This window comes from Haemorhous mexicanus, chromosome 3, assembly GCF_027477595.1.
Source record: "Haemorhous mexicanus isolate bHaeMex1 chromosome 3, bHaeMex1.pri, whole genome shotgun sequence".
NCBI lineage: Eukaryota > Metazoa > Chordata > Aves > Passeriformes > Fringillidae > Haemorhous > Haemorhous mexicanus.
Window position 1 is genome coordinate 33,584,118 of NC_082343.1, and position 27,950 is coordinate 33,612,067.

General features: G+C 36.5%; 1 protein-coding gene across 2 annotated transcripts in view; it reads left to right on the top strand.

Moving 5' to 3' along the window:
- The window catches only part of PRKN (parkin RBR E3 ubiquitin protein ligase), a 685,695-nt gene that overhangs the window by 292,069 nt on the left and 365,676 nt on the right, over nt 1-27,950 (top strand). For both annotated transcript variants that reach the window (XM_059841269.1, XM_059841270.1), the window contains exon 5: nt 16,035-16,118. In XM_059841269.1, coding sequence (XP_059697252.1) covers nt 16,035-16,118 — 84 coding nt within the window. The remainder of the gene's footprint in view (nt 1-16,034; nt 16,119-27,950) is intronic.

Below are 27,950 nucleotides of genomic sequence, written 5' to 3' on the forward strand. Positions count from 1 at the left end.
ATAAGCCTGGAATTGCAAAATCCAGACACTTGAATGTTTCTGGAGTTTTTTTTCTTCTGGAATCTTTAGAAATGTCCTATTAGAACATATTTCTTTCTAATTCTGGAAGTTGCTTTGGGAAGCAATTCTCTATTATCCCTTCCTTATTTCCTTCTTCTTGTGCACCTCCAAAATCCTTCTCTGGGAAAAAAAAATAACAAACAAACAAAAGGAAAACATGAAATAAAAAATAAACAGAACTGCTACCTTTATTCAACAACAGCTATTTCTGAGTACCATCCAGGTTTGCGCTGCAGGTTTTTAGTCAGTCTTTGCTTTGCACAGGAATATCTCTTTATTAATCTACAGTATTTTAAGAAGATAATTGCCTTTTTATTTTATTTATCCTAAAGGAGTATTTGGGAATTGTGTCTTCAGTTCATTAAAATAAATGTGCCCTCATAAATAGAAACTAAATACGTCACGTCTTGAAATGCTTCCTTTCAGCTTACATCTGCTTTCTTTTGGGGAAAACTACTTAACACAAGATGTGCTGCAGGATTACCTGACTTGAGGGTGTTTAAATCCACCTTACATCAAAGATGTATCTCTCCTTCTTGATGTTTCTCTATTTATTTATATTTCCATGTCTGTGTGTGTGTTTAAACAAAAAGAGCAACACTCAGAAATAGAGTACAAATATTCAGTAGCTGATTAGTGCAGTATTTAAAGGGAAAGTTCAGCCAGTAAATATCTGTGATGTCCTCAGCAGGAACCAGGGAACTGGAATTGCTGATAGGAGTCAAGAGAAAAAGTGCAGTTAATAATTTGTAGATATTTACACCTTTGCTGGTTTCTTTCACGGTACAAAGGCATTAGTGAAAGTGACAGAAACGAGTTATGAGCCATTTACTTGGGCTATCTGCAGGGATTTAATCTCATTTGGGTCATGGAGTTGAATTCTCTGGGAATTGGTGTTACCGTGATAGGCTGTATCTGAAGGCCTGGAGTGCAGAGATAAGGCTTTAAGTCCAGCTGGAATTAGAAGCAATAGAATTAACTGGATTGTAGTGCTGTAAAGCTTTTGGTTCAGATCCTGAAATGCCTCTGGATGGTAGTTCAAATCTCTTCCAGATGGTGGTTTGGCTCTGGGACCTGTAGGCAAGGCAAACGTTCGCAATGTCAAGGACTATTTTAGGAGCGTGCACAGTGAAATGTAGCTCAGCATCCTTGTTCTTGTTGTTGCTGTTCAGACCTACAGTTTCCTTAATACGGCGGGGAGGATGGTTTACTTGTTTCAAAAGGCTCATTTTCCACCTCACTGACACTCACATGCATGTTTGTTTGTGGTTGTTTTTTTTTAAAAGAATGCTAGAAAAGTGTTTGAAAGGTCATTGCTTTTATGACAAGTGAGACAAGGCTAAATATAGCTGACATATGTATATCAATATGAGATAATGGAGATTGCTATAATGGAAAACGTAAACTATCTATAAATAAGCTATTAAAGGCTGGGGATTTGTTGTGTTTTTTCTTTTTTGTTGTTGCTGCTGTTGTTTCCCCTCCCACCTTGAAAAGGCTTTCCAAGGAAATGCTTTAAAATGGTGGATGCATTGGCACTTACCAGCCTGTGCATATTTTTTGTAATGCAGTGTATTTTCTGTGATCACACCGCGCAATTAGACAAAAGTGACAGTGCATGGGTTGATAAATTCTATTCTTACATTAAAGATGAGAAGTTAATTGCAAACCATGATTGTGAAAGAGGAGATTGTTTTTCTGAGCTTAAAAGGAAGCAGTTTCTCCTTGTGTAATAGGAAATATAATCTCTAAGTCTGCTGAAGAGAACTAAAATTAAAACTTAAAGTACCAGACAATACTGATTGAGGAATTTTTTTTTTAAGATCTTAGTAGAGAACAAATCCTTCTTCCAATTTTATTGGAAAATATAATTTTGTAACAGGAGCCAGTAGGACTACTTCATAGTTTCATTGCTGTAATAACTTTTATTTCTAAATCAATGCTCTTAATAATAATTTTTTTAGCTTAATGCTATATTATAAGTTATGCTAAATTTAAAAGTAAAGATTTCTCAATAACTCTGAGGCAGTATGACGAAGATTAGTATATTATGGATTTAGAAAATGGTGGGCCATGAGAGAAAGTCTCATTCCTACAGCCCCTCAGTGGGCAAGTGAGAGCTCTGAATAGAAACCTCTTTTTTCAAATCCCAACTATTCCTGTTAGATATTGGACTACAAACACTTTCTCCAATACAATTATTTGATTACTACAAAATTGCTGTCTTCTCTTTCCTGCTTGTAATAAAATTTTCTTCTCTGCTTTTGCAACCCTCTACCTCAAAGGAGTTATACCCTATGGGAATTTGTCCAGTGCAGCACATGGATATTTGCACAGTGTAATTAAATGCCTGTGCATAGATTGCATGCATAAATGTCCATCTATAGTCCGTGTGGTGGGAGCATCAATGTTCTAGAGAATAAAGCTTATCTAATTTTTTTTTTTTTTTTTTTCCTAAGGAAGCTTGATAGAGTTTAGCAGGAAAGAGCTCAGAAAGTGGAGAGCATGAGTTTGTGTTCTTTATTTTGCTTAAAATTTTAAGGTGTGAGTTGCTTTGGATTTTTTTTTTTTTTCCAAATCTAAGTGTGTTTTCTAAATACACAGTAACTTGAAACATTTTTTTTTTTTTTTTGTGTTCATCACTGTGGAAAACTGTAGAAACTTTATGAGGGAAACTTGTGCTCTTCTGTTGATAATTTGGAGATTGACAATTTGGAGATTGTTCAAATGGAATTGATGGAAGAATATTGGCATGAATAACATAGGGTAGCATAACACTGATGTGTAAAATATCACTCCTATTCATGTATATTAGAGTTTTTGTATTTATTATGTACTATTTTCCTGACTTTTGACTCATAGTGGCATTCCTCATCCATGAAGCTATGAAAAAAGAGACATTAGATCCTTTTTTAATTTGCTGCTCCCCTTATCCCTCCCTCCCTCCGTGCCCCCTAAACAACTCAAACTTTGAGTGGCATTCTTTTTGGTAGCTTTTTTTTAAAAATTCTAGGTATAGGCAAGTAAAAGACCTTCTAACTTAGGAGATGAAGGTAAAAAAGGTTGTACAAAGATGATGAGAATTATTTTATTTCCCTCTTATCCATAACAGATTAAATGCATTTGACCCTTTTGGTTTTCATCAGAGTTGTTCACTCTGTAGTATCTGGTGTCAATTTTTGCAACAAGGAGATAATCCCCTCAGATTTCTTGTGTACAGACTGCACTCTGTGAAGGTGATGGGCTTACATATGCTTTATCTTTGTGAAGAGAAGGCCCTGCCTTAAATTATAATTGTCTTGTTTACAGAGTTGCAATTCTGGGCTATTAGTTGCTCTGGAGATGTAGTGTCTGTTCAGATCAGATCAAAACTTTAAATAAAGATTAACAGCTTGTGCCTCATATAGAGACTGAGTCTCAGAGAAATATGTGAGACCTGGAATAGTGGAACAGAGCTAGAAAGAACAGTTGTGCTGGCATTTGTGTATTTGAGGAAGTTGTGCCAGGTTTACTAATATATATTGTGCTCCACATCTATGTTCTGATTAAAGTGCCAGTTCTAGACCCTTTTCATTATCATAACTGAATTTGTTATAGCTAAGCCTGTTGATGACAAATAAATAAAAAGTACTGATTAGGCCACTGCTATAGGCACTGAACTGTGAATTAATCATAATATTAATTCCCGTTAATCAATTTTATCAGTTGTCACGGTTTACACTGAGCCATTAGCAAGGAAAACATCACATTGATAGTTAAAATGTTATTATAAAATGCCAAACATTTAAATAATATATCTGTTTTCTTTCCATGTGACAGAAGAGATAAAAAGGGAACTCTGTCTTCAGAATAAAATGTATTAAAGTCTGTGGAAATGCAAATAAGTTTGAAATTACTGTCATTCCACTGTAGAAGTACCCTGATTTTATGTCTGAGGGCCTACTCTTTTCTGAAATGATTAGCATACTTGGTTTAACAGGTGGTCCTAGCCTGAAATGGATTCAGTAATTTGAATGCAAGTCATAACCTTTGTAAATTAAATAAAGATATCTTGTCTACAAAACTAAAATCTTCTACTCAGGCTGCTCAGAATTCAGTGGAACTCTGAACTTCACTGTGAAATTAAATGATGTCTTATGTAGCTTCTAGCTGATCTGTCCTGAATTACCCATTTCAAAATATCCTGTTAGCAATCACCTTTTAAAGAAACTTATTTCTATACTTTCTAATGCTTCTGAAGTGGATTCCAACGTACCATCTGTGTCTAGAGAGTTAATCATTTTGTAGCAGAGTGTATCTGACTCTTTTGTGTGGAAGGAAATCAAAAGCTAAACCTAGAAAAACCCATCTGAGCCTGGAGCAGGGCGGATGTGGGGTGGAGTTGTCCCAGTGAAGTCCTGCTGTGCTGTCCTTTGAGCCTTGTGAGTGTCTCTTCAGAACACTGGAGCACAGGGGAAGTCAATGCTTATGCCCCAAATCCCTCTTAGTAAAGAAAATCAGCTCCTAGAATTATATAAATTATTCAGAGCAGGTATAAAGAAATGAGGCATTTCTCCAGCTTAACATCCTTCAAAGGCTTCTTGGGCAAGACATCTGCAGAGATCACCTTGTATGCACAAACTAGACAAAGTTCTTACCAAATTCAGGGCTTGGGACACCCTTTACTGTTATGCAGGGGCCTCAAGAGCTTCTGTTAGAAAATGGGAGAGTTCATTTCAAATGTTCTTTAGCCTGAGTTCATTCACCTTTTCACTGATTTTTGTGAAAACCATAAAGATGGGTTTAATTTATTTTCTGGTTGTGCCAATATATAAAAAATAAGTCAGGAATAATTCAAGATTCATGCACGGGGAGAGAGATAAAATGGAAAAATGTCTGAAATATTTTTAAAGCACTGTTTTCAGAGAAAAAAAAGTTGGGAAATTTGATGCTAGATTATAGGAATATATCTCTGTGTTAATAAGACAGCTTATGCCACAAAAATGGTGCGAGGGCTGGAGCACCTCTTCTCGAAAAGACAGGCTGAGAGTTGAGGTTTTTCAGCCTGAAGATGAGAAGGCTCCAGGGAGGCAGGGCTGTGGCCTTTCAGTGCTTAAAGGGGGCTTATAAGTAGGATGTGGACAGACTTTCTAGCAGGGCCTGTTGTGACAGGGCAAGGGTAATGGTTTTACCTAGAAGAGAGAGCACATTTGGATTGGAAATATGGAAGGTGTTTCCCACAAGGTAGGTGGTGATTTGCTGGAACAGGCTGCCAGAGAGGTGGTGGATGCCCCATCCCTGGAAACATTCAAGGTCAGATTGGATGGGGCTCTGAGCAACCTGATCCAGTTGAAGTTGTCAGTGTTTATTGCAGGGAGGTTGGAGTAGATGGGCTTAAAAGGGCCCCTGCAACCCAAACAATGCCATGATTCAGTGAGGGCTTTGGATCAACTCCTTCCAGTGTGTGCAGTACCTTGATGGCAAAGGCAGGATTCTGAACTGCCTGGAACAATCTTAATTCTTTAACTCTAAGCATTTTACACGAGAACGTAACTAAAGAATCATATTTTCTTTAATGTGTGGTAGCAGGATCATATCTTAGGGGAAAAATAACAAACTCTAAAACCACCATACATGCAACATAATCTTAAGTGGTTCTCCAATGAATCTGAACAATGCACTTGATACAGGGCTGTCTGTATTTCTTAATAGCTAAAATAAAGATATTTTTGTTTGTGAATATGCTGATGCATATGTAAAGTTTACTGTAATTGTAGAATTCAGGAAAAAACATCCAAGACAACATTTTTGTTTAGTTCTCCTTTTTAGAAACAAAAGAGTCTTTGGTATCCTATAACCTTTCCTTTTGGAAGATTGAAATATTCTTGCTGAAATGGATGTGATTTTGTCTTTCAGGGTTTCTGATTATGTGTAAAATCAAAAATGGATGATATAGCAATCTATTTTCCTCAGATACTGTAGTGTGTAATCTTGATTTTACAGTTTTATATAACCACAGTAAGTGGAAAAAATATCTGAACACCTTATGAATTGAGTTTCTTCCTAGTGGCCCTTTAGCTTTAGTGATTAGTTGAGAAATTTATTCTTAATAAAAATGTGGAAGGAATTCTGGGGTGGGGAGCTGTTCTGTTTGTTTGTCATTTTGGGCTTTTTTTTTTGGTTTTGTGGTTGATTAGTTGGGATATTTTTAAGATGTATGTGGTATCCTTGGGGTGGGTGTGTGTCTTACCACAGGAATGGGAGAGACACCCTTTGGACAAAGTAAAAAGATCAGAAACAAGGAAGCAGTAGATGACAGCTGGGACAAGGAAAGGGAATGGCAGGAACATGTAGCTAAGGGCAGTGTTCACTCCATGTGGATTTCCCATAGCCCAGGTAGTTGAATGGATGTCTCTGCACATGTTGTCTCATGGTGCCTTGCAGATGTGAATCAATGGACTGAGGGCTGCTCCGAGTATTGCCTACAGTGGAAATGCTCTAGCTTTGTCTCTCTGCCAAAAGATTTTTCGCTTTTTCATCCTAGTCAAAAAATACATTTAAATTGTAACCATCTGACATGCAATAATTACATCTGCATTAAATTATTACTGTGGAATATTCATGAGTCTTGGATTTTTATTTTACGTCTTTGGTTTATTGCCTTTGTTTAACTTCAACTCATAATAGTGGAATTGCAAGGTGTCTAGTTGGCATTATTAGCAATATGTTAACTGCAGACCTTGACTTGTATGTTGGCTTAGCTTGGATTTTTTTTTATGTACTACTTCATTTAGTCCATATATTTCTCATGCAGATGTAGCTTATGAAGTATCCAAATTGCAGGACTGGCATAATCTTTTCTGCCTAAAATGTATGGAGTTGCTCAATGTTTCTGTGGCCCAAAGCTTTTAGATTAAATGGCTTCATACCTGACATGTGATTATAGCTGTGACTGGTAAAAAAATACCTTCATGCAGAAAACATTTCTTCACCTACTCTGTTCTGAGTGATTTGCCTTAAGAAATAGAATGTTCAGTGCAATCCTGGTTTATTATGAGCTCCAGAATCAGCAGCATGGTTTCATGCTGAATTTGAAATATTTTTACTGAATGTTAATGCTGCCACCCATTTCTGGTGAAGTGAAAGACATGAGGGTTTCCTGCCTGATCCTGAAAGTGCTTCACCTCTGAATGGCTGACACTCCTCTGCAGCTCCTCTAGAGCTCTCTGACTTAAAGGTAACTGATAATCTATCTTTATGCTAATCACTTCTCTTTCAAAATTGTGCCAAGTCTGTCAGCCCCCCAAGGGCTCTGATCAGGCCCCAGCATCCCCCTCTCACCCTGCATGGAGCACCCACTGGTGCTGGGCTGATCTTCTCTGCCCAGAGTCCTGCAGGACAAAATCCATCTGCTGCAGGCAGCTGCCACTTCAGGAAAAGCTGAGGTACACAGTAAATTTAATCCAAGTTCTGGCAGCTTTTACAGCTTGTAACTGTGTCTTAGAAGGGATGAGGTAGAAAAAAAAAAACAGCCTTTGCACTTTCTGATCCCAGCCAAAAGTCCTCAAAAAGTGCTATTTTTTATATGTTGACAGTTGTGGCTCAAATAACTGTGAGCACATCCCAGCTGGAGGAAAAACAGGGGTAGGTCTTAGAAGTTTTGATTTCTCCAGTCCATTAGCTCTGCCTCCTCCCCTGTAGAAGAATCCCTGAAAAGTCACCACAGCAGAAACAGCAACTGAAGCCAGAGGGCTTTAGTCTGTTCCTGGTTACCCTGACCTCAGTGAGATCTGCTGGTGTTAGCACTTGTAACTGTGGATTTCAGTTTATTTTTTTAATGGACACAGTAACTACTTGGCATGTTTGGAGAATTACAGGTGTTTTCTCTGATTCTCTTTTCTTCTTTCAGCCTTGAAAAAGTATTTAATACCATCTACATAGAAAGATTTATAGACTAGAAATCTATAAATTATTTATTATATCTATTATTTATTTATGGATTAGAAATAATTAGTCAGATTATTTGAAAGAAGTTTGGTTGTTTGGTTTAGGAGGCTTTATATCCACTCTTTGTTATGGCTCTATCTCTCTCATTCATGACTAAAGTTTAGAGCAGCAGCAGAACTATGTTGTTCAGTTTTTCAGCTGCAGTTGTATTTGTACTATCTTTCTTCTCTTTTCTGCCCCTTTTTTGCTGGGAAAGACCAAACAAAGGCACACTTTGAATAATTGTTTTTTATTTCTTATATAAGAAAGTGTTTGTGCTGGCAACAGAATGCATGCTATAAAATATTGTCAAGGAAGAGATGAATCTGCAGCCCTTTATCTTGGGTGTCTTTTATGAGCCTTCATTATTTCCTTGAGGTCCAGCAGGATGACTCTTGTAAATCATTGTACTATAAATAGTATGAAAGAAAAGACCAGAATTATTAAAAGCATCTCATTCATGTCTTTTCTTTTCTTCTTTTTTTTATTTTTAACAAAGAAACCTGTGTTAAGAAAGAAACCTGTGTTAAGAAAGAAAAAGCAATGATTAATAAAACAATGTGATTATTTTTACTATACTTACCTACATTTTCAGTTACAGATGTGATCCGCTCATGTTTCATTTGAAATAACTATCATGCAGGAAATGTTCATAATTACATGCCTGTGAGCAGTTCAGCTAATTGTCTGCTACTTAATGTTGGAAGAGTTATAACTATTGACATAGAACTGTCAATTTAATAATTAGCCTGGTCGCTCTTAAAGGAAAATTTTGTCTCTAAGATCCTACTATAAATCAAACAAGTAGGTTCAGTCCCCACAAAGACTTAAAGCATGTGATTGACTTCTCTTCAGTGCTGTTTCTCATGTAAACAAAGCTATCCATGTGCTTTATTGATTTGGCCTAATAACCAAAGTCAATAATAATAAGAACGTTTCTTCTGATGGATTCTTTAATATACTGTTTAGAATGAGCAGTTAGTTAACTCCAGTCCTCCCAGTCCCATATCACAAAACTCTTTAAAACCAACCCAAAGATTCATTTAGTAGTTTTATTTTCTGTACTTTTCTTCCTGCTGTATGGGAGATTGCTTGTCAAAGTCAGTCCACAGGAAGCTGGTTAGCTTTACCTGCAAAAACGTGTCCCCATGTGCGAGTCAGTTTGCATCAGTTTTGTCAGAAATATTAAAAAAATACATAGCTTTGGAACAAAAATTAATCTCTCCCTGCTGGCAATGGTCCTTGTAGATCTGCCTAAGTTGTAGGTAAACTTTAATTACCTCTGCCTTTGTGTTAAGCAGATGATTCTGGTCCTCGAAGTTGCCAATCTGACAGTTTTTCCATTCAGTAGATTATCTACCATAACAAATTTTCATGTGTCTTAAGTAGAACATCTGTGGAAGGCCAGCAAGAACATCCTGGCTAGTTCAAGAGTAATCTCATATATAAACTATTTTTATCTTCTCTTTCTTGTGAGGGATGCTGATAGGCTGGGCTTTGGGAATTTGGAGAAATGCATTTTGTGCTAGATTGGATGCTGTGTTTAGCATCCATAGTTCATAGTTTTACTTAGGGAAAAAATATCTGTATAATATTTAAACATTTAGTAGAAATTGTAGAATAAGTTCAGTTGGAAGGGATCATTTAAAGATCATTTGGCCCTCTGCCATGGGCTAGGACACCTTGCACTAAACCAGAGCCCCTCAGTGCCCCTTCCAACCTGGCCTTGAACATTTCCAGCAAAGGAGCATCCACAATCTCTATAGACAACCTATTTCAGTGCCTCACTACCTCCTAGTAAGGAATTATTTTCTCATGCTGAATCTAAACCTACACTCTTTTAGCTTGCAGCCATTCCCCCTTAACCTGTCACTGCATGCTCTTGTGAAAAGTCCCCATCCATCTTTCCAGTAAGTTCCCCTTAAGGTGATGAAAGGCTGTGTTTAGATCACCCATAAGCCTTCACTTCTCCAGGCTGAAAAAACTTCTTATTCTTTAAGTCTTTTCTCATAGGAGAGATGCATACTTATATTATGTCTTGGTTCCTGCTGTGTCTGGGAGGCAGAGTTGTCCACCTGTTCTAGCATTGGAAGCAGTGAATTGTGGTAACTTGGTGTGGACATTGCTGTTAGAGTGGCAAAAAGGAAATAATTTTATTTAGTAAGCCTTGTATTTTGGGAGATTTTTTCCTGTCTTACTGTCTCAAGATCCTGAAATAATGCTGAGGTTCCCTATACAATATCTAGCTCTTCAAATGCTGTCAAACAAACAAGACAGTAGCCACAACTTTGCAGAGAAGCCTCAATGTTTGCATGATTTGCATCAGATTTAGCACTTCTCCTGTGTCCCGAATGCTGATTTTTAAATTCCCCCAAGACCTGAAATTATTTCTTACATAGCTTTAAAAATCCTACTGCATTAATAGCTTTTCCTTGGTTGGGTCATTTGCTCAACATTTTAATGATTTATGTTTCTTATGTAGATACTAGAAGGTACAAAGCTTCTGTGTTTTAATGATATTCTGCTGCATATTGTTCACTAGAGGGGAATATAAAGTGGGGAAAATACAAAGTATTGAAACATGGATAGTTTCCAGCCTTTTAAGTGATTCAGAGTCTTTGATGAATCACTGGTTTCCATTGCTGACCTCTGCTTCTGACCTTTCCCTTACTTCACAGGTCAACAGTTCTGTCAGCAACCATGTTTTGAATAATTTGTCAACCAAGACCTCTAGATGCTATTTCTGGTTTGTTTGGGGTTTTTTTAAAACTTTTTTTAAATTTTTTTTGAAAGGTTTCTGATGAAAATTTAGTTTTGGTTCTACAATAAAAAACTGGATCTTGGCTACAGTATAAAGAGCTGCTGAGAGTAGAGTGAACTGTACTGCCCTCTGAACTGGGCATCAGTACAGTATACTAGTGGAATGTACACAGACTTCCAGTACTTCCCTCATACATTGAAAAAACATCTCAGGCCTCCCTGTTCTTCATATGTTGCAAAGGAGTTTCACTTCAAGCTTAATATACCATTCACCAACTTTTTTTCCTGCTTTCCCCTTCAGAAAGGAAAGGAACAACTGCCATATGCTAAAGGCAGAGAAATTTCCGTACCTACTTATTTGGGAAATACTCAAGTACATTTGGTATGACTTTTTCTATTCAGTGGTGTTCTTTCTGTTTCTTCCTTTATTCTGTCATTTTCCCACTTATCCACCGGAAGAGCCTTCTCTGATGTGTTTATTTTGATGCACAGCTTTCTCTGTGAGCCATTTGCTGGGTACAAGAGGGGCAGTTGCTTTAATCTCGCAATCAGAAGGCTTTGTTCCTCTCACAGTATGTTCTTGATTAATGCGAACTAATAATTACAAACACTAGAGCCTGCGGTGTTATAACACCACAAGTGATTGGCTGGCCTGCAGGTTGACAAGCTTTTCTTAGACTCAAGAAAGAACGATACAAAAATTGCATTTCCAAGTGTTTATCTTGCCAGAATTCCTAATTGTGTTTTGATGCAATTGTAGCAATGACATTTAGTGGTACTCTGGCGACAGAAACATTAACATTTTGAATGCACAGTGTTTTTCAAGGACAAATGTCTTTTCTTCTATTTTTGTTTTGAAGGTGCAAAACTAAAATTTTCAAGCACACTGAATCTTTTGAAACTGTGTTAAATTAGCAATTATAATAAAATATGGCCATGAAGGATGGCAAGAACAGATGTGGAAAAGGAGATTTTTCCTCTTACTAATTTGGAAAATGAGGTGTGGAATAGGGTCTCTCTGGTTGATTGGGGTTTATTGTTTTACTACATTTTTCTCTCTACTCATCAATGCTAAACAGGCTGAAACCCATTATATTCTGTCACTCTATAATTCCTGCTGGATCAATGCCATCTTGTGCCTTAAGAACTTGATGTAACTTGTGCTAGAACAGAAAAAATAGAAACCACTGTTGACTTAAAGCTGGGTCTGGTTAACATTGCCAAAAGAGTTACATGCATCTGACTTTTTTACAGGTTTTATATTTGTCATAAGAGTTAAAGAAGTGATGAATATTGTGGGGGTTTTTATCAAGGGAAAAATAGGAAGTTCTTAGCTACAGTGTGAGTGAGCAGTTGATAGTTGCTGATAACGTGGAACTGTGCTCCCAGTTCCCTGTGTATATGCTCTAACATGCTTTTAGTAAATGATGACATTTTTATTTCAAATAGTGAGGTGCAAAGTAGTCTAGTGTGCTTGAGAAACATCATGAGGAAATGATTGCAGAGAGAGAGAAAACTGCAAGTTCATTTCAAGCCATGTAGTACATTAGCTTTCCCTTGGAAATAAGAACTTAAAGGTGACTGCAAACTTCCTATTATTATTGTAACTGTTAATTAATGAAATATATTCTCATACTAAGCATATCTGGACTTGATACGGTGTTACTTGTAGTGGTTAATTCTAATGGTCAACATTGCATCAATTCATCCCTTTTTGGTTTCTTTTAAAAATGCATTTTTCTAGAACCTCAACCTTATAAATGATCCTGTGGATATTTTGGGTTTTTTTCCTAGCTTGACAATTAATATACCTTCTTACCTTTTTGTGACTATATACCCAGATCTGCAAACTAATGAATATTTGGGAAGTTTTCAACTGAAATAACTTCAGTGAAGTAAAACATTAGTTCCTCTAAGAAGTTTATTTTGAAATATTTTCTTCTTAAAAAAATCAAGATAGTTAGAGCTGATAGCATACCTGTGGAAGTGCTTCTACACACTCATTTAAATTAACTTGGTGTGTATCTTGGTGTGACTATTTTTTGTGTATATGCTGGTGTAGCATCATTAACTTTGAGAGTGTCCTATTAATCACACAAGAATGAAGAAACAGGAAAAATCATTGTCCCACGTTACCAGTACCAGATTAAAAAAAAAAAAAAAAAAAAAAGAAAAAAGGCTTTTTTGGGATTTGAGTAAATATGTTTCTGGGGTTTTTTATCAAATGAGTGTTCTCCCCTATCCCCATCCCTTCTTAGATCCCAAGTTTTATAAAGCACACTTGTTTCTGATTTCTCATCCTTTTTTTTTTTTTTTTTTTTTTTTTTTTTTTTTTTTTTTTTTTTTAGTATCCTCTTCCCAAATGGAAATCATATTAAGGATTAGCCAAAACTAAAAAAAAAAAAAACTATTCAATTCCTCAAATTTAAAAAAAAAAAAGTATTTAATAAAAATATGTTAATAAATATGAGTATGGAGGAAGAGGTATAGATGTTAATCAAACATTAACTTGTTAGTCTTGGTTGTGTCTATCAAGTCAATAACAACTGTGTGACCAGATAATGATAGCAAGCAAAAGTTTGAAAGTGGAGGAAAAACTGTCATAATGGGATATTTAAATTACTTTAATGTAAATTGTGTAAGTATCATGTCAAATCACAATCCCAAGAGTAAAAGTCTGGATGCTATCAGCTTATGTTATGGAAAAGTTGATCAAAGAACTGCCAAGAGAAGGGACACTTGGTTTATAATGTTACTAATGAAGATCAGGTCTTTAACAGTGATAACTAAACTACTAGAAATAAAAAAAAAAAAAAAAATCCAGTACTTTAAATATAAAAATACAATTTGTTGGGTGAAATTGCTGAAGTATCTTACCTGCAAACAGCAGAAAAAACTGTTGCTGAGTCTGTTTAAGGTATAACAGGAGCAGAAGGTCCATTAGGTGATGGCCATAGACTTGGAGAGTGAGGTATATAGCTGGTTCATCCTTGGAAGCAGGCAGATAGGTTCAGTACGGGAGAACTTAGGAAGTGCCTGCTAGAAGCCTCTCTGTGGACCTTGGGATGCACATTGCAACTGCTGTTGAAATGGCAGTTGAAATTTAACATATATCACTATTAAACTGTGTGCACTTGGAGAAAAACCCTTCAGATTTATAATATATATGAAATGGATTTTGAGATATAAGTAGCAATGAGACCTAGGAGCTCTGATAGATAACTCCACCAAAATACTGCATTGGTGCATAGTAACCATCAGCAAAGTAAATTTCGTTTTATAAAGTATTTAGGAGGACTTGAACAAATTTGTAGACATCATCTTCCTATTCACTGGTCCAACGTGTAAGTCGTGTACTGTGTGATGTTCATTATATTCCTAAATGATAGAGTTGGAAGAGCTACTAAAAGATAAAAAGTAAAATATAAGGAACAGCACCTATATGAAGGATGGGAAGGTAGATTACTTTCTTCCCTGAAAAGTAAACTGCTGTGGAAGGAATGCTAGAGACCTGTTCAATCTTTGGTGGCATGGGGAAAAATAAATAAATGGGGAGCATCAAATGAAAGTTTTTAACTACTAAGTTGAAAGCAATTAAAAGAAGGTGGTTCTTTGTGCAGCATCTCAAGGTGGCCTTACTGTTCTTCCTGCAAATTTTCTGGAATGCTTAAACTTAATGAGAAGTCAAAATTCACTGGAATAATTGGTGGCAAACTTTATTTTTCAAATGTTTTAAATCATTAAATCAAGGTGCCCCCTTTCCCACCCCAATATCAAGTATTATTACTTTATACTAACTCCACTCCAGTTGTGTTCACCCAAGGACACAAAACTATGATTTGTCACCCCTGTGTCTACCTGCAATTCAACTTACATGTGTTAAAGCTCTTTTTTTTACCTGTCTCATATGCCAGCACTTCAGCTAGATGACACTCGAGAGTGGAGCTCAGTGAAGAGCAAGTTGTTTTACTCAACTTTCTAGATAGGCTGGATCAACATTTTATAACTAAGTCCGCACTACTAAGAAAATTCTAAAATCATTTCAGCTGTGCCCATACAATGCTGAAGTGCCTGATACAGAATTAAAAGGAATTGGATCTGGATGTGACACTGGATTACTTTGTAATTCAGCTGTGTTTTAAGTAGGCACTAATTTCACTAATGTGGACAATGTCTTGACTGCCATATTTGATACTCTGGATGAAGATTTTCTGCTATTTCCTGGGCACCAATTCTATCCCAAACACTGAGTAATCCAAGTACCAAATGTTTTCATTTTTTATATCTTAGTTGTTTGTTTCCACTATGTATATGGATACCTGTAAACTTCAAATCTATTGCTCATATTGATTTTGTTGTCTATAAATTAAATATTAATTGGTGTAAAATTAATATAAAAAGAGAAAGCATACAAGTGATAATATTTTGTGATGCAAAATATTTTTTAAATGCTCCAATATATGGTGTATATATATATATATATAAAATTTTTCTTCTTTGATAGATCATCCTGTTAATTGCATTATTTTTCCGTTTTGAAAAATTGATGATTTGCAATCCTTTTTTTTTTTTTTATTTGCTTGGTAATATACTCATAAATGAACTCCGTATATTCAAAAAGTCACTGTAAAGTTTGATAAGGATTTTTTGTCTGTTTTTTTTCTGGGTTTTATATTGTTTTGTTGTTGGGGGTTGGGGATTTTTAAGTTTCTTTAATAATGACTGATAAATATGGAAGTTAATGTAAATATCCAGAAATCTAATAACAATTCTCACTTAATATTTTCATTATGTTGTATTACAGTTAAGTAAAGGCTTTATCTACAGCCAAGAAATCTATCTACAGTTTTTCTAATTGTCTATTCTTCTTCCAACTGTTATCTTTCTTCCCTTTTCCCTTTAGTCAGCTGCAGGCCCACGTGTAAACAGTGTTGAACCAATGAGTCTTTGTAGCTTTTTAATTGTGATTAACTCAGTACCTGTCTTTAGCTGAGAAAATGTAACCTACTAATGAAGCCTGTTCACAGCACTGACCTTAGGGTGGAGGGACCACATGTCCTGTTTGTCACTGGGCTTTACTGGTGAATGTTGTTATAAAAACTAAATGATTTCTCATTGTAATCATGATAAAACTGTCTAGCTAAAATCTAAAAGAAACAAGAGTAGGAAAAGCAGCAACAAAACCAAATTTTATATATTTATTTATGAAGTAAATCATAATCTTTGTATGCTTTGGTTTTATTTTGAAGGGCCCATCTTGCTGGGATGATGTGCTAATTCCCAACAGAATAGGAGGTGTTTGCCAGTCCGAAGGGTGCAATGGAAATGTAGCGGTAAGATTTTGTCATGTTTCTCCAAGTATTGTGCTGTTCTTTTATTTTCAAACTGACACATTTTCCCTTTATCAGCTACAAACCACTCATAAGAATAGTTCTTTGTAACAGTGTTGACCATGTTAGAATTTCAGTAGTGACTGTGAAGAGACAGGCATGGTACACTTCAATAGAGCTGTTCAGCATTAGATAATTAACCTCTGATGTCTTGCAAAAGGGAGGAACTTTGGTCAGATGCTATTTGGAATGAAGGAGGAAATAATTTTGTTTCATCCTTTGCATTGAAGTATAACTCTTAGAGTTTCAATTATGCAAAGGTTAAATGTGGGATGTAATAATTAAATGTTTCTGTCAACCCTTATTTTATAATTGTTATGTACAGCTTTGCCTTGAAAGCTTCAAATTTCCGTGTCATATTGCACATCAGAACTTGCATTTTGGGCTTTGGCCACAAGAGTAGGTTTTTCATACTGATCACTTTCCAGTTTCTCTCCCACATCTTGATGCTTCCTCTGTTTCTTAAAGTGACATCAATGAAAAGACTGAGTATGAAGGAGCATAGGTTTATCAAATAATTAATAAAGATTTTTCAAAACATTATGTATACTTGTATCTTCATATGTATTAGATATTTAAAGCATCTAATACTAAAGTCTTAGATGTAATTCCTTCTCAGGGAAAAAGCTTACTTTAAGTGTTCCTTCAGGACAGAAGTTTTGAAGGTAAACTTGAATTTCCTACGTATGAAAAGTTTCTATTCATCAATGATTTGCAGACTGAAGCTACACAAACTGCTTTTTCCAGAGTTGCTCACCTGCTCTGGTGTAACCTTCTCTTTGTCTTCCCTAGCAAGACAGTTGTGAAGTGGTGTGTCCTTACAGTTCCATAGGTTTCTCCTGCTTGGCCACAGTTGGTGCCAGAAAATACTTTTATCTAACTTTAGATACCAAATGGTTGCTTTAATAGCGTGGGATGTAGGGCTGGAGTCCATGTGCAGCCAACAGAAACTGAGGTCTGGCAGCCTTTGGTCTTCTGCTTCTTCATGTGCACCTTGTAGCAGTGTTTGAGCCACACAGGAATCACAGCGTGTCCTGGGCTGGAAGGGATCCACAAAGACCATGACCTTGAAAGTGGCAAGTGTTAGACTTTCAAATGCTATTCTCTGGGCAGTACAATTCCCATTTTGTCACCTATTGGCAGAATATACCTGACTGACTTGCAGCTGCCAACTTACAGCTTTTGTTACCCAGTGCATTTGTGGAAAATGTAGAGAAATAATGATGCTTTTGGCAACCCTGCCTCCTGAACTACAACCCATTCTCTCATTGAATCAGTTCTTATTTTTTGAAAGCAGAAAATGAAGCAAAATGCCATCTTTGTGGAGAGAGAAGAAAAAAAAAAACCACTGACCATAATACTAAAATCTAATGCTGTGGCAAACAACCAATACCCAGTCAGCTAAGCCCCATGACTCCAGTTGCTGTTGATTCCTCTGGCAAATTGCATACTTAGCAGAGCCAAGGATCAGTCTTATCTTTTAGTAAGGCATCACTGAATACATTTCAGAAGACACCCTATATTAGACAGACATGTTGCTAATGCAGCTTGAGACAACCTGGACTACAGGCATGAGTCTGTTACTGGAGAAATGTGCTGTTCTTTTATTTTCAAACTGACACATTTTCCCTTTATCAGCTACAAACCACTCTATCCAATAGTGTTAGAACTGAACCAGACTGAGGTGAAGAACACTCCTAATTTTTATGATTTTTCCACCAGAATTTCCAGCAATATCAATCTAGTCAAGAAAAACTAAGCACTTGAGTGCATTGAACTCCTTTTTTTACCTAACTATCTAGTAGGTAGGTAACCCTTCATCCAATATTTGAATTGATGGCTTTTTGAGATTCTCTGGTTGCTGAAAGACATCTTTCTTGTATTTTGGGGTGGTTTGTTTTTCTTTGGCCTGAATCACTGTGAAAACACATCTTTACTTTCTGGGAAATCTTCCATTTCAAAGGCTTAAATCACTAAGATTTTTGTTTTGTGTCTTGCTCCAAGAGGGAAATAGTAGAGGTCCTACAGATGTATTTCCAAGCATTTGCTGTTCTTTTCTGCTCTGGAAAAACAGACTAACCTTTTGGAACAGAATGAAAATAACCTTAACTAAATCATGGGTTAAAACCTCTAGGCTTTTCTTGCCTGTTACAATTTTTGGAAGATTAAGTCACGTTTTATCGTTAACTTTTTATTTTTGCATCGTCATGACAAAATTTGTGGAGTTATGTCTCTTAAATAGCTCCAGAGTGTTCGTGTTTCTTTACTGTGATATGCAGTGAAGAAGCTTTAAGGCTGTTGGTTGTAAGTTATCAGCAAACTGCAAATACTGTTGTTTAAGGAAAAAAAAATTCCTCCATTATTTCTCCCCCAAGACATGTTTCAGTTAAAAATAGATTTTTTGTCAATTTTCAATTTTTTAAGCACCAATTTGCAACATAAAAAACCCCAAGGAAATGTGTTTTCCCCCCAAAGACTACTTTGTATGTATTTTGGTATGAAATTAGTCTCTTGAAAGAATGACAGACTTTAATTCATGTGGTTGCAAAAATGTAAATAAAAGAATTGCCTATATGAGAAAATAATGAAAATCAAATTTCATTTCAGTTAAATAAAATTTCTAATGATTTGTAGAGGATGTAATGATTATCCTAATGTTAAGTGCGCTGTGATTCGATATGGGCTCCAATGTGCTCCCAAGCAGAGGTCACTGTGGAGTTTTTCATATTAATTACAGTCTATCAGAACCAGTCTGAACTTCTACAGCTTCAAAAAGATGAAGCTCCTGTGAACACTTATGCTGCTGCAATTGTAGAAAAACCACTTTTATAACAAACTTTAATTATATTATTTCAGAAATGGAAGAGTCAACTTTAGCTGTTTTAAATGCAGATTTAACTCAATCTTTCAAACTGTTTCACAAATTAGGACCATTCATTAAATGGAAAAGAGAACCTTTTACTTTTGGTTTCTGTTTCAAAACACTTTTAGCCAGAAACACTGTATGTAGCTGTGCAGGTGTGCCTTGAAACAGGTGTGGTTCTATGAACTTACAGATGCTCTTGTATGAGCATTTTTTTACTGCCTAGAACAGAATGATTTAGGTTGGAAAAATCCTTTAAGATAATAAAGTCCAACTGTTAACCTAGCACTGCCAAGCTCACCACTAAAACAGGTCCTGAGGGTATTTCTGGTATAATTTTTGAGGATTCATGCTCATCTTTACAAGTGACCACAATACATGTAATACTAAAATTATTTAACCTTCCCTTATTCAAATGAAATATTACTGAAGGAGTTTTCTTTTTAGACTTTTAATTCTGTCTCTGAGACAGAATTCTGTTTATCATCCCTTGAAGTGAATTTTTGATTAAGGACTTTTTCTACTTATGTATGTAAAAATTCTATTATATTTGCTTTCTCATGTAGGCTCATGCTTTTTAAAAGTCATCAAGAACCACAGAAATAATGTGTCTTTTCATGGTGAGACAGAGCTTAATACCACCATAAACCACTGAAGTGGTGATTTCATAGGAATCAGCTCCACCTTGGTTCCTCATTCCAGTGAATATGCATCAGTTTCTGAAAGACATTTTCATATCCCCAGGGCAAAATGTAAGGGAAACCTTTTTAAACTTTAGAAACCTGTGAAAAAGTATTAATGTTCTGCATGTGTTCTTGGGATTCTCATTGGATGTGTAAAAAAAGAGTTGCTGTAGACTTGAAAATCTCAGAAGTAATGAAAGGGCTAAGAGGATTATAGGTCAGATATGGCTTAAGCTATTGGGAATAGGAAAAATTAAAATCACTGTAATAGAAATATAAATATACTTCTCCTCCCGTTTGATATGTATCACTACTGTTACCTTGAATTCTTTGTTTTTGATGAAGACTGCATCAGCTGTCATCATAACTGAACAGCATTTTTATCTCTGCTCCAGTTACTGAAACATGCTAGGATTCAACAAACCATTTCTAAAAGAAGCACCTGGACTTCTGTGAACTTTTGGAAGCATCTCTAAGTACTGGATTTTCTTAAATATCAGTACACCCTTCTTATCAAACTCTAGTCATCTCCCTTGCCCAAGGCAAAGATTTATATTCCAAGTTTGGTCCCTTTTTTTTTTTTTAATGTTTAGTGTTGGCCACTATATGTGATTTTAAATAGTTCAATTCCACTATACAATAGTCTCACTGTTGTAGGGTATGTTTGAGAGCAAAGAGATTGCCATTGGAAGCATGTTTGGGTTTCTAAATTATGTAGATTTTCTTAGTGTTATTACCATTCTTATTGTGTGATTTTTGAATCTTGCAATTTTATATTTACTATACTGAAATTTTTAAACATTTCCCATCTTTTTCCTTCCCTGCTTGTTTATTGTCATTAGGTTTGGCACAGAGAACAGCAATATTATGCGTTCCTTTCATAGTCTGTTCCACAGGGAACCTGTGCTCATCTGAAATAGTTTGGACTAATAAATCAAGGGAACAGTGTTCAGCTTGTATGCTTTAAATACACGGCTTACCAAATGATTTTTTTTCTTTCAAGTGTCTAAAGCTATTCTTTTCAAACATTACTGTTCAGATGAAATATGTTTCATTTTTCATCTCATTTTGCTTTGATTAGCTCAGACCTCAATTTCAGTTGAGAACATAAATAAATCCTGTAGCAGTTAAAGTATCACAAGCAAAGTAGTAAATTTAATGATGTTATCAAAATATGAATATAGTAAAAGACTATCATATCATTATAGGAAAGATCTGCTACATTGCTATATTATTTTTACATTGCTCTTTGTGTACAATGATTATTGTTAAAGGTACTATGTCTGTCCATCCTTGGAGCCATCATAATATTTTCAATGTCATAATGTTACTATGACTATTTTTTAAAATTCTGGAATGTTTCTTAATACCAAGAAGCCTCCTGACTTTGCATTTTTAATTTATTTCAGTGCTATCCATGTTAGTTTGCCTTATGCAGAAGAGAGTGGTCCAGATAATATAAGCTATTAAAAAAGATCGCAATGAGTATGATGGAGTAGGAGTGCTAACTAAAATACCAGATAATCTTACTTCAGAAATATTAAATCGATACAAGGATTCTTTTCACAGAATGATTTAAGTTGGAAAAGACTTCCAAGATCATTCAGTCTTACCTTTGACCAATCACTGCCTTGTCAACTAGGCCGTAGCATAAAGTGCCACAACAATCTGTTCCAATGCCTAACAACCCCTTCCATGAAGAAATTCTTCCCAATGTCCGACTTGAGCTGCCTCTGGCACAGCTTGAGGTTCCCTTGTCCTGTCACCAGTTGCCTCTGAGAAGAGGCTGACCCCCACGTGGCTTCAACATCCTTTCAGGGAATTGTAGGGAGAATGCAGTTACCTCGAGCCTTTTCTTCAGGCTAAACAATCTCAGTTCCCTCAGCCATTGTGACACCTGCTTTATTCAGTCTTCATAGAATTCTGGTATGGCATTGGTTGGAAGGCACTGTTCATCTCGTTCCAACCCCCTCAATGTGGGCAGGGACACCTTCCACTGGACCAGGTTGCTCAAAGCCTCATCCAAGCTGGCCTTGAACACACTTCTAGGGATGGGATATCCACAGACTCTTGGGGCAGCCTGTACCAGTTCCTCACCACCCTCACAGTGAAGAATTTGTTCCTAATTTCTAATCTAAACCAACGTTCTCTCAGTTTAAGTGTTCTGTCACTACATTCCCTTGTGCAAAGTTTCTGTTCAGCCTTCTTATTGGCCGCCTTCACGGGCTGGAAGGCTGCTCTAATGTCACCCCAGAGCCTTCTCTTCTCCAGGCTGAACAAATCCCAATTTCTTAGCTTGTCTTCATAGGAGAGGAGCTCCAGGTACTGATCATCTTACTGACTCTGCCCTGGATCTGCTCCAATAGGTCCGTGACCTTCCTGTTCTGGGGTCCTGTGCAGCGCTCCAAGTGGGGTATCACGAAGGCAGAGTAGAGGGGGAGAATCTTCTTTTTTGGCCCATTGGCCATGCTGCTGTGGATGCAACCCAGGATAGAGGTGGCTTTCTGGACTGTGAGCACATGCTGCAGGTTATCTTCTCACTGCCACGTCCTTCTCACCTGGGCTGTTCTCAATCCATTCTCCTCCCAGCCTGTGCTTGTACTTGGGGTTGCAAAGTGTAGGATCTCTCACCCCTTTCTCAAGCCTGACCTGTCCCCTCTGGATGGCATCCCTTTCCTCCAGCCTGTCAACAGCATCACGTAATTTGGTGTCAGCAGCAGCCTTGCTAAAGGTGTGCTCGATCCCACTGTCTGCGTTGCCAGTAAAGATGTTAAATAGTGCCAGTCCCAGTGCAAATCTGTGAGGAAAGCCACTCATCACTGGTCTCCACTTGGGCATTGAGGCCACGAAAACAGCTCTTTGAGTGCAACCATCCAGCCAATTCCTTATCCCCTGAATGGTCCATCCATCAAATCCATGGCTTTCTAGTTAAGAGACATGGATGTTGTGTGTGGCAGCATCAAATGTTCTGCACAGGTCCATGTAGCTGACATCAGTTACTCCTCCCTCACCTACCACCATCGTGGCCTCTTCACATAAGACCACCAAATTTGTCAGGCACAATTTTCCATTAGTGAAGGCATGTTGGCTGTCATCAATCACCTTATTTTCCATGTGCCTTAGCATAGTTTCCAGGAAGATCAACTCCCTAACCCTGCTGGTTGCAGAGGACTGGCCTGCAGTTCATTTTTCTCTTTTTAAAAATGAGGGTTGTGTTTGCCCTTGTCCAGTCAGTGAGAGCTTCACTGGACTACCATGACCTCTCAAATAAGATGAGTAATGGCTGAGAGTCTTTATTCACCTCAGGTCCCATGGACTTGTGCAACTTCTTGTTCCTTAGATGGTCTCAAATCTGATATCCCTCAGTGGGTAGTTCTTCATTCTCCCAGTCCTTACCTCTGCCTTCTGTGATTTGGGTGGGGTGGCTGGAGCATTACCAGTGAAGACAAAAATAGTCCTTAACTCCTCATAGTTTTCCATACATGAGAGATACTCTCTTAAGAGGAGATTTATTCAAATACGATACAAGACAAATTTGAGAATCTTTCATATTTACCAGATTCTCTGACCTTTGCTTTTTCTATTTAAGAACTGTTTTATTATTTTATGCTCAGTACTGTGGCAAGTGAAAGAATTAAAGCATAAATGCATGTTAAGTAACAAGCAGACCAGACTCATTCATGTAGTTTTATATTTTGTGATATAAGGAGGGCAAGCAAACAATTTCAGAGATTTTTTTTTTTTTTTTATACCTGTTTCTCTTCACAAACCTATCCATTCACCAAATGAAATAAAAACATGGCACAGCAGTAGTGATGCCACCAGTGGAAACCACAAGAGTGCTTACATGTGTTGATATTCGGCTGTTTAATTAAACTAATTTAACTATGATGCCGTCCTGAGGTTTCCAGTTTGGCTGATCACCTAGCAAAAATCTCAGTCTTTTCAAGTTGCTGCCTCACTGGACAGAATGGCCCTTACAGCTTGATTTCTGGCTGTTTTAAAATGCCATATCATGCTTTTGATCTCAGATGAGCTGTTTATGTGGCTTTGTCAGTGATTTTTAGGTTTCATTGTTCCCACTCCCTTAGATTTTGGGCCATCTGTAATATTTATGAGTAATTACTTTATGCCTTCATCCAGATCATTAAGAAATGTTTTGAATAGCACAGGGCTAGGAGATGATCAGTGCAAGTCACCTTGAAAAACAGACATTGGATGATTTGCTGTGGGAAATTACATTTTGAAACATATCAGTAAAAGGTCTCTAACATTGGTCTCATAGTGTTCTAGCATCTTAATCAAAATGTCAGTTCCATATCAAATGCTACACATAAATCTGGGTAAATTCCCACATTGCTATTATAATGTTCTGCTAAGTTTGTAATCTCATATAAGTGTCAGGTGAGTTTGATAGAGTTGGGTTACTATAATCCACATTGATTGGCATTAATTACAGATCCCTCTTTTATTAATCAAGCAACATATTAGCTATGTATTATATGTAGGGCTGGTGTCAGGTTTCCATGCTGATAATTGCCTATATTACCTCATGTAAAGTTGCCCTAAATGATGACATGATGTGGTTGTGTTCCTGTAAAGCTCTGTATTTTAAACCGTCTCTGAATGTGGGTGGGTTTTTTTAGCCATCAGTGCATTTTCTGAGGAGTAAAAAAGAGATGAATAGTACTGAAAACTACACCTTGGGACTTTGGAATAACCTGTGAAAGTGCTGTGATTGTATTTTGCTGATTTCAGTTAGGCCTTTGAATTGATATACCTAAGAGCAAATAGAGATTAAAAATATTTACTTCAAATGCTTGATTGCAAAGAAAGACACACAGCAGGTGATTTACCGTGGTATTTAAACATGGTAATACTCTGGTATTTAAACTTTTTAAACAAAACATGGCTTTTAATATGTTTTGAGGTTCTTTCCATTCTTCCTCCAAATTATGTCAACTCTACATTTCTTCTCAGATTCTTCTTTAGGAAACTATAACTAGATTTTTTACAGCTATTCTCCAAGTAACCTCATTCTGGAGTAGATCAATTTTTCCTTTATAAAGAAATTTTATTATTCTACTTCTCAGTTCAGAAAAATCAATGATAGGTGAAAAACTGAATTATAAAATAGAATTAATTCTATTCAGGGACAGAATGCTAAATAATTTATCTTGAAATATAAGTTAAAGCTTTTATAATTAAGATCTGTCCTCTTTTTTTAAAAAAAAAAAGTGAATACTTATTCACTCCTCATCAGTGTAAACACAATATTTCTACAGTATATTGACTGGCTATTTTGTGGGCCACAGACTGTGTCTGTATCAAAACCCATTACTGGTGCTCATAACAGGTATGATTTAGATCAGGTGATTAATTTTATTAATTAAATTCTTTTTTCACCATAAAAGTCTTAAAACTGAGACAAGCCAGCTCTTTGGAGCTGTTTGACAGTTTTCACATCTCACCAATAATTAAAAATTGCTAATAGTTTTTCTGAGCTGAAATATTCATGCACATTCTGGCAAACCCAAAGGAGCTCAGTTATTTTTGTTCTATGCTGAATGGTCTCAGGAAATTTTGCTCATCTTTCCTGTGTTGACACCATCCTTTTTATTTGCATGTGTGGAAATGCCATAATTTTGTAAGAGATGGAACAAAAAATGTTGACGATTATAATGCTTTTTTTCAAACAAATCCTCTGCTCTTTTGGATGTCATTCTTCAGTTGTTAACACTGTCAAATAGAGAAAAACACCACCACCACCTCTATCTTTGTTGCTTGTTTAGTTTTTGCGTCTGTAGTTCCATTCCAGAAAACCTTAGCTTGAAAACACGAGCATTAAGCATGCTTTCAGTGTTTTATTCTGTCTTGTATGAGCAATTTATGTGATTGTGCTCAGCTGCTAGGTTCTCATTGCCCTTCACAACTGCCTTTTAAAAATAAGCAGTTGTTTTGAACAGAACTTGGCATTTTCATCAATAATAGAGCTCTTGAAAAATTCTTCAGATAGTGTAGAGGTTTCATCACTTGATGAGAAGCAGTTTTAGGTGAGCTGAAAATTTGTCCTGTTGTTGGAATCAGTGAGACCATTGGAAAGACTAATAACTGTGTACTAACAAGCCAACAGCTCTTCTTCAATTTGTTCAATGCACCTGGTTTCACTGAAAAAGTTAATTTTTAGAAATTAACATTTCTACATCCTCCTTGAGACTGTCAGTATCAAGGGTCCGATATTAGAGACAGTGAGCAGAGCACAGCTTGTGTTCATCTGACCAAATCCTGGATCATTCTTGTAATAATTCCTTTAACTGTGCTGAAAGGTAGATTTTGTATTTGCAAACCAAAACTGAATGTAAATTAACCTTTAATGTTTTAAAGGTATTTTACTTCTAGAAATGTCTGAAAATCATGCTGATGATGTACTGAAGCAAGGAACTTATTCTGCACTGATGCTGTGTTGACTGTCATTAAAACTTAATATGGTATGATTATAACATCCTATTTCAGCCTGATGCAGTGTCTTTTTCCTGTTATTGTAATGTTCAAATCAACCACGGGGAGATTCCTCTCTTCCTCTCTTCCCATAAACTTCAGCACACTCTACCATGATAGAGTGTTACTATGTGTTCAAAAAGTGATAAAACTAATGGAAGGAAAAATCCATTGAGAACTATTAAATGTGAAAAGACTCCTGGTTTATGAAGTCTCTGAACAACAAATTGCTGGAGATTAGGAACAGGGGTTTGGTAAATACTGTTTTCAATTTTTAAATTGTTTTTACCACGCATTCTAGACATCTACTGTTAACTTCCTGCTAGAGACAAAATGTGAGGTTGAATGTACTGCTCGATGATTTCATGTGGTGAAATGTGTGTAACCAACAGTTATGGAAGATGGTTATCATCAGATTGAGATAGGATAAATAAGACCAATATATTTCTTATAATCCATGTAATTTTTTTTCAATTTTCATTCATCCATCCATCCCAAGTCTTAGCTACATCTAGCATGAACACAATAGGCAAGTAGAATCCAGATTCAGTGTGTTGTGTTCTGCTGCCATGGGAAGGAGGTGTGAGACACTGTCACTGGCATGTGTTGCTGCCATTAGATGCTCTTGAGCCTAGTAGTGAGAGCAGCTTTACAGTTATTCTATTTTTGTTGGATGTTGACCAAGTCATTTTCACCTGTTATTTGGAGGCCATTATACCATTTGTGTACTTTGTCTATTCAAATTTTAGGAAACATGTGGATATTTGGGGACCTGAACAAATTGGGAAGCAGTAATTGAAAACTATGGACCAAACAGAATTATATGAAAACCAAAGAAAGGAACTCAAGAAGACCCAGTAGAGTCGGATCCAAATCCTAACATCATATTTGCTCTGTCGCTTGTTTCACAAATCAGACCCACATTTTCTTTCAAACGAAGCTTGTTTGATACATCTTTTTGCATGTACTCCGTCAATGTGTCTAACGTGTTCAGGGACAGTTTTTTGTAATTCAATGGATTTCAGCAACACTTTGAATCTTTGTTGCTCACTGCACATGACATTTAAACAGTATGTTACTGTCTGCAGCTGTCGCGAATTCATTGCTGATGATTGAAGCCTTGGATTTCCATTCAGGCATGCAACATGTTCCTGCAATCATCTATCAGCAATCCAATCAGATGAAGGTGATTTTGTTAGGGTACAGTATGGTTACAGAGGAGTCTCTCCTCAAATGTCAGGCAGCATTTACAATGCAAGAACACAATTTCTTCATTTTCATTTGGCAAGTACTGTTACTGATTGTTTAATAACTGTGTCAGTTTGCAGGCTGACACACTATGCGAGACATTGTTAGATCTAAAAGCTGCCGTAAAATTTACCTTGGCATTAAATCTGTTTCCCACCTATAGTTTTCATTCTTAATGTTCTGGTCTGGGATTCTAAAATGTGAAGGCATTAGATTTTGATTACCAATTGTCTACTATATTTTTGGTCTAGCTATTCTTAAGAAATTGTGCCTGTAACTAATTTGGGACCAGTTTGTAAACTTGAATTTGTGTTGTCCACTTCTGTGCATGCACCTTATGAAATTAGCTGATTTTTTACAAATCAGAACTGAGTTTAAAATAGGCATGCATTGTTTGTAGGATGTGGTGGTGTGAGATAATGCAGTCAATGGTATTACTTGTGAGCTTCTCTCACCAGGGGCTGCAAGGTAATTTGTATCAGA